Source organism: Pinus tabuliformis, chromosome J (assembly GCF_031772625.1).
Source record: "Pinus tabuliformis cultivar Carrire ecotype Pingquan chromosome J, CPIR1, whole genome shotgun sequence".
In the NCBI taxonomy this organism is placed as follows: domain Eukaryota; kingdom Viridiplantae; phylum Streptophyta; class Pinopsida; order Pinales; family Pinaceae; genus Pinus; species Pinus tabuliformis.
The window spans coordinates 427,780,566-427,795,158 of record NC_142295.1 but is presented as its reverse complement, the minus strand read 5'-3'; the positions used below and the strand labels follow the sequence as shown (position 1 = coordinate 427,795,158).

Genomic DNA, 14,593 nt, shown 5'->3' with positions numbered 1-14,593 from the left:
TTGCTTGAGAGGGTTATTGTAAATTCTTGGTATTATAGCAGACAATGTTGCTTTTTCCAATGGTACTGTCATATTAACTGTACATTTTTGAAATCTAATTTTGCTACTCTTTCTCCATCTTTTGGGCCTTCCACTTGATTACTCAGTACTTAATTTGGTTTTGTTTTGTTGGTGTTCCTCATTGTTCTCTTCTGTTGGTGTTTTCCTTATCTACTTATATTCAATTGTGATTTTACTTACATATCTCATGTTCAAATATTCTTATATATTATATGCTTCTTGCAGATATATGGGCACCATAACTGGCATAAGTGACTTGGATCAGGTTCGATGGCCAAATTCACATTGGCGTTCTGTTAAGGTATTTGCACATGAAAAATCGCTACATAGTTCAAGAAGGGAAACATATTAGCATTTTGATATATGCACTCTCTTGAATTTCACTGAGGAGGAAAACATAATGATATTTCTAAATTATTTCTGTATCATGCACAACTGCGTTTGTGATTACAATTTTTGTTTTCTAAATATAAAAAGTGTGGTACAAATGATGCTCTTTATTACTTGGATCATCCCAATGATGGGTTTTATAAGCTTCTTTAAATAATTATTGTTCTTCACCATTTCTATTGTTGCATACATTTCCTTCTTAAATGTTGTTCTTTTTAGTCATTTGCTGATGATGCTGCACTGCCTTGTGTTGTAAATAAGATTGTTGTTGATTGTGGATCGCCATAGTTAAATCAGGGGGTTTATGATTCTGTTTTATTTGCCGTGAATGCATTGGCAGTCTACTTGACCTTGTGAGTTTCTTGTTTGTTTGTTATAAAACCTTGGAAGAAATCATTTTCCATAAAATAGTATATGCTAATATTGGAAAAGATATTTACATTATGTGAGGAGTTCCTTAATGTGTAGGACTACTCCTATTCATGTATATTTGGAAGCATTGCATCAAAATTCAGAATATATATTTTTCTTTTTAGGGCGTGAAGTTAAGGAGGAGTCTATCCATAGTGTGATTTGCATGTAAGAATCACTGTGGCATCTCAACAAAGGGTCTGTTATTGCGAAGACAAAATGTGAAAGAATGCTATTGTTCCTAGCCAATGTTCCTGCTATTGGGTTCTTAACTTGTATACAAGTGTTGGTTCAAAAGGCTAGTAATTTTTTTTTTTGGTTTTAATTTTAATTTTGCAATGAAGTCAAAAGCTTATTAACAAGAAAAGGTTTACAAAGCTAGCAGTTGTAAGTGAACTGTTCACACATTAGTTATAAAAGTCACCAGTCAGAGACAAACATGCATAGAAACATAGGCTAAGAGCTATCCTCTAAGGATCTCACTAGTTGTGCCCTAGATATGGCTTCATACATATAAAACCTATGTTACTGGATCCGTGGGGTTAGGTAGTTGGATCTGCGGATCCCCAGATCAGATACGGATCCGGATCCGGATCCACTGGGATCTGCACTGTGCACTTTAAGAGTCACTTTCAAAAATAATGAACCTTTCGTAGTAAGTAAATCCAAACCTACAAAATCATGTGTTCTATGGCGGTGGCTTGATTGATTCTGCAAATGAAGGTTCGTTGGTCGGACCAGTTGGGTAACAAAAGTCTGTCCGAACATATGTGCGTCAAACGATTATTCAAATGGGCATTTAATATATTATTAACATATTATTTAACATTGATAAATGTCTGTCGGAACATATGTGCGTCATGAGTTGTTAGCCTCCAGGTCCCATGTAAATTTATTTTGCCCACAAAACACTTAATGTGGATTTTAAATTCCCAGCTCCCAAGTGCTTGGTCTCATACTAAATCCAATTCATTTAGTAAATACTAAATCTTATTAAATTTCTAATCCAATTCATTTGATAAATGAATCTAAATAGTTCTGTTCTTTAATTTAATTTATAATAATTAAATACTTTAAATTCCCAGCTCCCAAGTGTCTGGTCTCCGATACTTCTTCTTGTTAAATTTTTAATTCAATTCACTTTATAAATGAATCTTAATAGTTTTGTTCTTTAATTTAATTTATAATAATTAAATATTTTTTTTATAATAGGTTATTTATAAATTATAATAATAATAATTTTTATAAGAGTTATTATTATGTTTTATGTTAATTATAAACTATTTAATTTGTATGAATACTTATTATTTAATACACAAATAATATATCAATTCTAAACTTATTAATGGAATATATTAATTATTTTATATAAGTATTACATTTTACAAATATATGGAAACTACATATTATAAAATTTATAATTCTTATTTTTAAAATTATAAAAAAATATTTATATTATTTGTATTTGCCGTTTCCTTCGTGTATCCGGATCTTGACTTTTCAAAACATTGGCGGATCTGAATCCGAATCTGTATCCGTATCCAAATCCTGGTAACTTAGTATAAAACTAAGGCCAAGGGTACATGGTTTTGCTAATGGTACCCTAATGACTGCTTATAGCCACCACCTTTTGATTTTGATTAGCAAGGGACCTTATTTTAGGTATCCTTGCTCGGATAGTTGCTGTAGTTGCATTAAATAGTATGTAGTAAAAGATTGATGGTAGGATCTTATGTACTGATTTGCACAAGATTAAACTCAAAATTTTTACAAGTAAAATGGAAGCAGGCCAAAAAACTTAGCATTAAAAACTCACAGACTTATGAAAGATCAAACGCAACGGCTGTCTTTAAATTATCATTTACTTTCTTCTACTCTCTTGTAGAAAAATTTATAGATTGTATGTACACAGATTTACTTCCACTGGATTGAAACATCAACAAAATGAGCTGGAGAATTAGTTCTTTTGATAGTTGCAATTTTTCTTCTTTTCACTTTTGTCAGTTCATTTTTCCATCGTTCCACAATTCACTGTGGCAGTTTATTAATCTTTGTTATGATTGTAAGGAATCTGTACTTTATTTTAGTTTTTTGAACTCATTTTATTTTATTTTTACATATAGTAAATATGTTGTTGTTGTTACTTCTTGTTTATTATTTGCTTATTATGTTAATTTGTCTTTCTATTATACTGATACCAGGTTAGATAATATGAAATTCCTTTTGCTGTGGTCTAACAGATTGGAAACCAGAACAATGACAAAAGTTTGTCTTTTATCCCAAATGTCCATATACTAATCGAATACATCCAAAAAGATCTACTGACCAAGACTTTATTATGCAATACATTATAATTTGTGCCACAGTAATGGTAAATTCCAAGTGAAGTAGAAAAACCATAAGTTAACTAAAACAATCAAGAGGACGTGGAAATATCAATAGTGCTTGGAATGGCTGGATTGACTAGAGGTGCAGTATTTGTTGAAATCCGTAACTAGTTTTGGTCTTCATAATTGTACCTCTATGTATTTTATGTAAAAAGCAAAAAGAAGAAAAGGAACGAGAGAAAAAAAATTATGCTCAAAAGAATTATTATTATTATTGTTTATTAGATAAGCATGTTCTTCATTTTTCTAGCTTTTGTTGAGTCAAATAATCAAAGTCATATTTAGACCTCTTGAAAAGAAAAAGGAAAAATAATATTTATTATGTAATTTTGGGTCAAAAACCCCTCTAGATGCCAAGTCTGCGTACTTGACAAGTCAGCCCTTCCTCAATGGACATTTTTGTTCACACCCCTCCCGACAGTATAAATAGAAGATGATATGAACTCATTTGGATACACACATGGATGTGTTTTTGATCTAAAATTTCGCAAAAGAAGATAGATGAAGAGGAGGGACGAAGTCTGAAATGAAAGGAGTTTCTTCTTGAGATGAAATATGTGGAAGTTCTGCCTTGGTACTTCTCTTGCTGCTGATATCTTGATGATGAATTTGTTGAGCAGAATGGAAGGTTTGACTTGGCATCTAGAGGTGAAAGTTTTTCTGTGGTCATGGGTCTTGGATGTCTCACTTTGATCTGATTTATAAGAAGAGATTTTGATTGGGTTTTCCCCTAGGAGAGGGGTTTTGCCCTGGCTGAGAGCCTATATTCTGTGTTCTTTTGTTTCTGTGATCTTCATGTTTATGCTATAGTAATTGTTTGATGAAATAAAGAAGAATAAATATTAATAAGAAGCCAACTAATTCACAAGCAATTACTATGAAAGAGAAATCTAATGTAAAATTTATAAGCTTCCCTATTTCTCAACATGGTATTAGAGCTAAGGTTTGATTAAGGAAGCTTGAAGATCACTCAGTTGGCATTTAAATTTGTCTATTCTCTGTGGCTTGACTCAAATTTGTGGTTCGTTTATATTCCTGGGTTTGCAGTGGTTAAATTGGCAACTAGGGCCAAACTCCATGTGGGTCAGCTTATTTATGGCAGCTGATATTTTTATTGGATCCCTCTCGTCGAGAGGTGTAGGATTGATCCAAAGATCATCCGATTCCGATAAGTATTTATGGAGATATGAATTTATTTTGTTTATGTAATTATTATCAAGCCGACCAGCTCTTATGTAGGCTCTAGAAGCCCAAACGTCATGTCTATTCAAACTATACATTTTTGGTATAAATAGATGAGGATTTGATGTCATTTGATAACACATTCTTGAGTGATCTCCTCCTCTCCATGTCTTGGGTTTTTGGAGAAGGAGTGAGACACCAAGAGTAATACGCTGGCCTTACAAATGATGCCCTAGATCTAAAACGCAGGAGCATTGGTCATGAAGAATTCTATTCCCAGCAAGGGGAAGGGTCTATCCACAGCCGCAGAGAAGACTCTCCATACGAAGTTGCAGTAATGGTAATGAAGACGCAGTAAGCCCTAGCTGCAGTGGCTGTAGTGAAGCCCTAGCTGCAGTGGCCGTAGTGAAGCCCTAGCTGCTGTAACCGCAGTGAAGAAACCTCAACCCTAGCCACAGTAAGCCACAGGCTTATGAGGAAATCTTATACGCTGTCCAATAGCACTTAAACGCAATCTCTATACGCTGATACGCTGTAAACCCTATACAACATACACGCTGTTCATAAAAGACTCATACGCAGGGTATGGTGCAGACATGGCACGCAGAATTGTTGACACTCTCGATGTATGCGGATCTGGCAGCGTAAATCATATACGGAACCCACAGTTTGAAATGGAACGCTACAACCAAGGTATGAAGCCCTCAGTTTGGATTATATATGGAACGCAGATCATGCCATAACCCTGGATCCGTTGTCACATGGAATCATTACACGCAGTTCATGGACAGTCAACGTGATGCCTGGAACAGCCGCAGTCATAAAGTTATTAACACGCATTCAACGCTGTTCATGTTATATACGCTGTTCATGAGAAATATATTCACGGTCAATGGAACGCAGCATGGCACGTAGCAACATAGCAACCCACAACTATATATATACACTGTTCAGAAATACGCAATATAGGAATGAAGATATTCATTATGTAAACACAATCATGATGCTATTGGAACACAGTCATATATGACAACAGCTGTATGTTGGAACACAAGTATATATGTCATATTCATTATGTAAACGCAGTCATATAAGAACGCATTTATATATTATGGAACGACAACAGCTGTATGGAACGCAGCATGATACAGGTCATATTCATTATGGGACGCAGTCATATTAATGATGTATGGAACGCAGGAGTATATACATACGCTGTAGTACACAGTCATATACATACGCTGTATGTAGACAGTCATATATATAATGGAACACAGTCATCAGGGATTATATACAGTGTTCATAAAGTGATATTGCCTAGGTATATAAACTTTGGTGGCATAGAGATAAGAACGTTGTGTGATCTGGACACATATATATAACGCAGTCTTGGGCAGCAGCATGATGTATGAGATATTGTGGATGGGCAGCGCAATGATACATGGAGCATGGGCAGCAACATGATGGGCAGCACAATGATACATGATATATGGGCAGCATGATGTATGAGATCATGAGCAGCATGATAATGCATGATGCAGCATGATGGTGCTACACAATCAGGTGCAGCAAATGGACGAGATGCAGAACGATGATAGGTGAAGGAGTCACCTTGCAGAATCAGTTGAAGCAGAATGTCTTCAACTGATCTCATCGTTATAAGAAATGATCTATGCTAGATCTAGATAAGTCAAAGTGTTGACTTCTGTTGTAAATGTATTATCTCTCTCTCTCTCTCTCTCTTTCTCTTTCTCTGCTGAACTTTGAAGATAAAAGAAGATTTGATCAAAGGGTTTCCCCACACATTGTGGGGTTTGTCCCTGGCTAGCGCCACATCTTGTGTCCTCTTGTCTTGGCTTGTCTTCTGCGTTTTATATTTATGTTCTATTTGCAGTTTATCTTAATGTTGATGTGATTGCTAACTGTGAAAATTTAAATAAATTGCTCTAGCATAGAACATACCCAATCTTAATAGTAGTGTAGTGGTCGATGGCATGTATTATTATATGGTATTGCGCAAATGAAAGTCAAAGATTTTCTCATATGTGGATCACAATTTTGAGCTTTGTTTTATATTGAGGGCCTACACATATTATTATGACACAATATATTCTGTGATTTTGTTCTCCGACTCAGATCTTTTTATGTAATTCGCGAATCCATGTGATCATATTTTGGTGAAACCCTAACCATCTGCAATTGACAGTCGACTTGTTAAGGATGCAAAGATTTGTCTCAAATCTCTACAGAGAGTTGTCTCAAATCTCTGTGGCTCAATGACTTCTGCTTGATTGACTCTTTGACCAAATAATGGCTCGATTAATTCATTTGGTTCGAATAAAGAGACTAGCATTTCACTGTACAATGGTTCATGCCGACGCAATGGCTCATCGACTCTTAATTTCGGTGGATTGGTGAAATATCTATGATTGCACTTGTCATCATAATGGCTCATACTTTTACACATAACAGAAGCATCACATTGTAATTACATTGTCTATCACATCACTTGATATATTTCTATGTCATGATGGAATGCTCATGGCCTGTTAGTCCGCATACATATTTACCATGACATCAATTTTTAGTAGCATCATGGACTCACATCGCTATATTACGCTCTTGTACATGTACATTTTGATTGGTTTTTCTTGTTGGTAAAATTGTAGGTACATAATGGAGGCTTTCAAAATTGTGAAAGGAAGATGAGAAAAATGAAGTAACAAAACAAAGCAAATCTTGTGCTTGATGATGACTTCATAACAAGCGTGATAGAAAGAGGGAGTTGCAACAACCCTGATGATATTGAAGTTTACGATTGAACGCTGAAGCCAGACTTTATTGCCATATGAAGATAAAGCAAAGGAATGATGACTTCAGAGGGAGCTTTTTGAATCTTGAAAGGGATGTGGATTTTAAGGGAGTAGTTTGACTCCCAAGTTTTAAGACATGTATCTAAGTTCTAAGGCCCGAAGTGTCAGAGGATGGCCCTATGATGTTTAGGAAAGTCGAAATTATCTGATGACAAGATGATGCTAAAGAAGCAGCCTGTGTAACTACTACTACTACGATCTCCATTGGAAGAACAAAGTAGATGTCAGGCCAGGAGGTAACTCCTCAAATCAATTGTGTTTATTCATTAAGATTACTCCTCGTTATATACATGAGGGAGTGACTTGGGTTTCACCTCTCGATGACTCTTCATTTTCCATTATTTACTACTTACATTATTTACAAGTGTTCACCCAAACCCCATGATTAGGTGTCAACATCCTCCTACTTAATCTGAAGGGATGTTGGTGAGTCTAAGCATTATTCTGAATCTTTCAAGCATTTCTCTTCCAAGCGCTTTGGTGAAGTTGTCTGCAATCTGCTCATTAGTGGAACAATGGCATAAATGGATTGTCTTGGCCTCAACATGATGTCAAATCAGATGGTATTTTGTATTGATGTGCTTCGTTTGATCATGGAACTTTGGGTTCTTGGCCAACTTTATTGCAGAGGTGTTGTCAATCATGAGTGGAGTTGAATGTACTTGTTCTATCTGCAAATCTTCCAGAATTTTCTTGAGCCGCACAATTCCTTTTGTTGCCTCAGCTGTTGCCACATATTTTGCGTCTGTTGTGTAATCTGTTGGAACTGATTATTTCCGTGATCTCCAACAGACAACTCCTGATCCAAGACTGATAGCATAACCAAAAGTAGATACCCTAGTTTCTTTGTCTCCATCGAAGTCTAAATCAAAGTATCCAATCAAGCTGAAGTCGCCTACCTGTGTATACTTGAGTCCAAAGTTTTGAGTTCCCTTCAAGTACTTCAGAATTCTTTTTGCAGTAGACCAATGTCCCTCACAAGGCTTTTGCATAAACCTGGAGAGGATTCCAACAACAAATGAAATGTTTGGTCTGGTAGTAGTCAAGTAGTTGAGACTTCCTACACGCTGTCTATACTTTGTTGCATCCTCAAATTCTTTTCCTTCAATGGATGTGAGCTTTAAGTTTTGTTCCATTGGAGTGGTCAGAGGATTTCACTGAGGCATGCCAAACCTGTTCAACATATCTCCAATGTAATTCTCTTTTGAGGGAGGAATATAGACTTCGGATATACCAACATAGAAATGAACATAGCCCAAGTCAGTCATTTCAAAACCTTTCCTCAATTCCTTCTTTATGGATGCAATGTAGGTCTCATTGTTCCTGGTCATCAAAAGATCATCTACATATACCACAAGATATAGAATTGTTTTGCCAACTTTCTTTACAAACAAAGTTGCATCATCAAGATCATAATGTTTGAGGATGAGTTTCAGAAGATGCTCAGTTAACGTTTCATACCAGGCTCGCGGTGTGTGCTTGAGGCTATACAAGAATTTCACAAGTTTGCATACTTTATGTTCATGTTCCTTCACAACAAATCCTTTAGCCTGGGACATAAAAACATTCTCTTTCAGATCTCCATTCAAGAAAGCAACTTTTACATCCATTTGATGGACTTTCCAACTGTTCTGAGCTGCTAAGGCAAAGAGTGTCCGGATGGTAGCCCTTTTTGTGTGGGGGCAAAAGTCTCCTCATAATCGAGTCTCGACCCCATCCTTCTGTGCAAAACCTTTTGCCACAAGCCTGGCTTTGTGCTTGTCAAGTGAGCCATTAACTTTATACTTGTTTTTCTAGACCCACTTGCAGCAAATTGGTTTGGTTCCCAATCGAGGATCAACCATCTTCCAAGTGCCATTCTTTATCAAGGCATCGTATTCCTTTTGCATCGCTTCTTTCCATTCATCATGAGAAGCGACTTCTTTGAAGGAAGTTGGTTCAAAATCTGTAGACAAATTCAGTTCACAATCATAAGAAACATCCATATCAATAGGTAAATCAGAATCATCTACATTACCTCAATTTTGCCGGGTTGAATTTCTTGTTCTCGTCTTTCCAACGTCATTAAGATGAACACTTTCAAGTGTCTTTGGCAACCACTTTGGGGGACCTTTCTGAGATGGTCTAGGCTGCTCAGTTGATTGACTTGGGACTGAATCAAGATTGAGTCTCCCAATTCTATCAATCACATCACTCAAAGTATCATCCGTTGTTGGAGTTTCATGTGGGGGAGAGAGTGCTTCAGAACGAGATTCCACAGATTGATTTAGTATAGGAATCCCCCCTTCAAGATGTGGAATCTGATTATCAAATTCTTAAAATGATTTTGCATTTCCGAATCTATCCAAGTGATCAAGTTGCCGCTCAACAACATTGTCAGCTTTGGAAGATTCAAGAAAGATTACATTTCTAGATACAACAAACTTTTATTAACTTCATCATGGAGACTATGCTTTTGAGGTATTTGAATACCCCAAGAAGATACGCTTATGACTCCTTGCACCAAGTTTGTTTCTATGTACTTTTATTATCAAGGCATAACAGGGGGACCTAAAGGCCCTGATATGCTTTACCGAAGGAATGTGGCCATACCACATTTCATACAGAGTCTTGTTTCTAATAGGATTAAATGGACATCTATTCTTTACATATACAACACATAGAATTGCATGAACCTAAAACATCAATTTTACTTTCTTGAAAAACAACATGGAATGTACCATATTTAAGATCATCCTATTCATTCAGGCATTGGACCACATAAATCTGAATGAATGAGTTCAATTTTTCTATGTGCTCTAGAATGTGAATCATGAAAAGACTGTTTGCTATGCTTTCCGAGAATGCAAGCATCACATTGCTCAAGTTTCCTAGAAATTTTAGTCAAACCAGTAACACCATTTTTCTTCAACAAGCAAAGAATGTCATAGTTAAAGTGTCCAAATCTAGCATGCCATAATAGACTTGATGGAAATGTACGTTCATCATAATGAGAACTGTATGAGAAATTTTGAGCACGAGCAGAGGTACCTTGCAGCTTGAGAAGCCTTTCTTCTTCTATCCCCGTCATGACAAGTGAGTGATTTGATGCTTTTCTCACCTCAACCTTGCCATCAAACATATGAATTGAGTGTCCTTGTCGGTTGATGTGGACCAAGGATAACAAGATTCTCCTCAGCTGTGGGAGATATGAAACATCATGCAGAAGAAAGTTTGGAGGACTAGGCAATTTGAACTTGATTGTGCCAAGCCCTGATGGCTTGAGTTTTGATTTGTCTGCAAAGTATACTGCTCCATTGACAATGTTAGTAAATTCTTCAAAAAAATCTTTTCTAAAAGTCATGTGGCAAGTTGCTCATGAATCAAGCAACCACTCATTTTTCCAAGAAGCAAGTGAAGCTTTAAACAAGTCTTCATTTACTCCAATATTACAATGTGCCACAACATAGTGAGCGGATTCAGGTGCTTTACCTTTCTCTTTGTCATTGGTTTTACCTTTGGGTTGATTTCTTTCCTGCTCATTTCTATCCCAAGGCAACTTGCATGTGGATGCATCATGTGATCCATTTCTATTGCAGCATATGCAGTGAAGATCAGAGTTTTCTCCTTGAGAGTGTCTGCCCTCCCTACCTCTGAAATTTCTTCTTCCTCTTCCTCTTCGACCACCTCTTCCTCTGGAAGAATCTTGAGCATGATTCTCCTTCTCATTGAGAACGATTGCCACAATAGATATCAATGAATGCATTTTAAAATCTGTGTACTAAAACAAAACACTTCTGCTGCCAATAGACTATAAGAAATTGCACCCCTACTAGTCCTGTGAAAATTTTCACTTCTATTCTGGTGTATTGTTTATTTATTTATTTTGGACAAAGGCATTATGTGGGGGAGGGTTATATGGAGAAGAGAATATATGTGGGGGAGGGTTATATGGAGAAGGGAACATATGTGGGGGAAGAGGAAGCGGTGTAACACACAACACACAGTCGTGTTTAGACAACCGCATTTGGAAGCAATGTTTTATATGGAGGCTAGTGGAATGGAGAGGGACCGCAGTTAAAAGCAACATAGTGGGGAGGGGATCGGACGAGAGAGCAGTTATGTTATTCAATAGTTGTTCAACGTATGCAACATCAATTAGGCCGACTGTATTCAATGTATTACCACGGGAGGAGGAGGGCCGCGCCAACGTATGTCACGTTGGCTGTGCAGGAGGGAGGTTCGACTTTGCAATGAAGGGTCGACTATATGGGAGGGGTGTATGCAGCTTTTGGAATGTGTATTTTGGGAATAGTGTTTTGGGCGTGGTCAATGTAAAATGCAGCGTGGAGGGAAGTAAGGATAGCGCTGGCCACACCAAACCAAGGGGGAGGCATTAACCAACGAAGAGGTATGTTACCACTGTGCACCTCATCCATTTCAAACACTGTGGGGTTCACTCCCAGGCTGTAGAACAGGTATCAAGAACTTATTATGAAGACCATCACAACATTCTCAGATGCCACCGTGACAACATTGAGGGTACCAGAGAATGTGGGTAGGAAAATGCTGCAGCATAATAATACCACAACGGTCAACGTAACATATGCTACCAAACTTGCTCAGAAAAAATTGACATACCATAAAATCGATCCTCCAGTGACCTCCAACAACACATGTTTCGATACTCCAGGGAGCATAAAATCAATCCTCTAGTAGCACAGGTAGATTAGCATTTAACTCAGAGAATGGAGCAATGGTAGAGGTGCCAGTTCTGCAAAAATGGGCAGAACATAGGCAAGAGGGAGTTACAAGGGCAAAGAGGGAAGCCAAAAATGGTGCTGGCTTTGATACCATGTCAGGCCAGGAGGTAACTCCTCAAATCAATTGTGTTTATTCATTAAGATTACTCCTCGTTATATACACATGAGGGAGTGACTCTTGGGTTTCACCCCCTGATGACTAGGGATTTATTCATAATGGTACTTGTACTTTCTCAATCTCAAGAATTTTTCATAAGAAGAATTTGGATTGGTAACTCATTTATATAGCATCATATCAACCAACATTGTTACATAGCAAGGCCTTGACTAACAACTCCTTGTCTCCACAAGATCTGAGCTCAATGCTAGTGAGACCAATGATTTATAGACACTCTAATCATTGTTTCTCACGGAACATCCCCTACTTGGGTACTTGGGGTGTGTTCCATGAGGACTATTCTTCTCTTGCATTCCCCAACCCTCAAAGAATATTGGTCCTCCACAACGACTCTTCTATTGGATGCCCTATTTCATCCTCAAAGAGTATCAGATGCCAAATGATTACCCAATTCTCCATTCTGTCTTCTTAGGTGAAGACCAGAATGACATGTTTATCTCTCCCTTTCAAATAGGGAGGACATATTCCAATAAAGGAATGTACCTAAGCTCCCTCTTGGCTTAGGAATTTTCCAAGTTTGTACCAAGTAAGAAACTTCTTTTTTCGCTCCCTCTTAACTAGGGACCTACAACAGCTCCTCATGTGGAACAACCCCCTGCTAGAAGAACTCCTCTCTTCTTCGATGTCATAAATTTCCTTTGTCATGCAGTTTTCATCTTTGGGGGTCTTCTTCATAGGGCACAAACCATCCATCACTTTTATTCATGAGTTAGTCATGTCCTCATTTCATCAGAAAATGATTCATTAGTTTTCCATCTAGCTTTGCTTCATGTCATTATGCTTTTTATGCCATATTTTTTTGGAAGGACCTTACATCCTTCAATATGGTTTTCTTGGAAGTCATCCACAAATTTTCCCTTTGGTAGTCCTACATAAGCCCATCTAGATATTAGTTCAAAAATAATGAATGATCACTGAAATCAAATATTACCTTTGTGATGGACTTTCATCATGACATCTTTCTGTAGGTATCAAGATCCTGCATACAGGTTGACACATGTGCCAAAGATATTCATTGTCAAGGGTCTCCATCCTTTTCTGACTTCCATTAGAGTCTTTATACCCTTCTGAGAGATACTCTAGTCAAATATTCTTGGACCTCGGATGTTGAATGCCTTCTACCTTTGTTGCATATTTTACGATCTCTTCCTTTCTTTGCACACACTTCATTCCCAAGAGCTTCTAATCAGAGTTCGTTAATTGTAGTCACATCCTCATGATTCATATGAGAACATATTATGTTGATTTCATCTAGTGTCACTTATGCCTTTTTGCAATCTTTCGGAGCAGGAGATCCTTCTGCTCTTGATCATATTTCCTAAGATGGAAATAATGATCCATATTATCTGCAACCGTATGACATGACTTTCATAATAGCCTATGTAAGCATACATACCTCATGTTTCGTTTCGGTCATCAGACTTCCTATAACAGCGTCATTTGAACGAAACTTTATCCTTTAGATCTGCTTTCTTGTTATGTCATCATACCAACATCCCTTGAATACCACAAGTTGGAATTCTTGATGAAACTCTTGCTTTCCTTTTAGATCGGTGAATCCCTTGGTCAAGATTCCATCTAAGAAACTTGAGGATCTTTCATATACTCATCTAGCAGATGTTTCTTTATTGACTATTGTATGATGATCCCAATCGATGACAACCTCTACTTCTTTCTATAACTATCACTTGAGGTTTTAATGAGGTTGCGAAGGGCTCTCGTTCTCTGTAATTAATAGAACTTGTTCTAGACATCCTTTTTGCTTCCCATGTCAAGAGCTCTTACTTTTAATGCTTCTATCACGATGCTGTTTTCTAATTTGATGCATCCTATCTTATTTACATTGCTTCCTACCTATAAATTACGAGGGAAAAATATCTTGTAGTGAAGAAGATCATCTCAGTCATAGTAGAGATCTTTTCACTTCAACCTTCTTAAGCTTCTTTGTCTCAGGGTCTTTCACTTCCTCAATAATATGAGCTTCTTCCCTGTCCCTATTAGTTTACGACAATCTCTTCTATAGTGCCCAAGTTTTTGACAACCATAGCATCTTTCCTTAGCCATGTTCTTCTTTTTCTTTGGAGGACCAAACTTTCCAAATTTCCCTTTTCTTCTTGTCACTGATTGATCCCTTCTATCTGATCCTCTGTTGCTTTCTTTTTTCAACCTGTCTACTTCTGCATTGCAGAGAGACCATAATTTGATGAATGGGATAGCTTCCTCTTCCCTAGTAGATATGAGGTTACCTTGTTCATTAGTCAATGCATCTAGAATAAAGGAGATCATTTCGTTATCAATACCATCTCTCTTAGATCCTGCAATTGACCTTTTATTTGAGATGCTTTTGAAAGGCATGATGATATCACCTTC

General features: G+C 37.1%; 1 protein-coding gene across 1 annotated transcript in view; it reads left to right on the top strand.

The window, feature by feature from the left end:
• ARF6 (auxin response factor 6) overlaps window positions 1-14,593 on the top strand; it is a 143,178-nt gene that overhangs the window by 67,837 nt on the left and 60,748 nt on the right. The window contains exon 10 of the mRNA XM_089377851.1: window positions 286-361. Coding sequence (XP_089233977.1) covers window positions 286-361 — 76 coding nt within the window. The remainder of the gene's footprint in view (window positions 1-285; window positions 362-14,593) is intronic.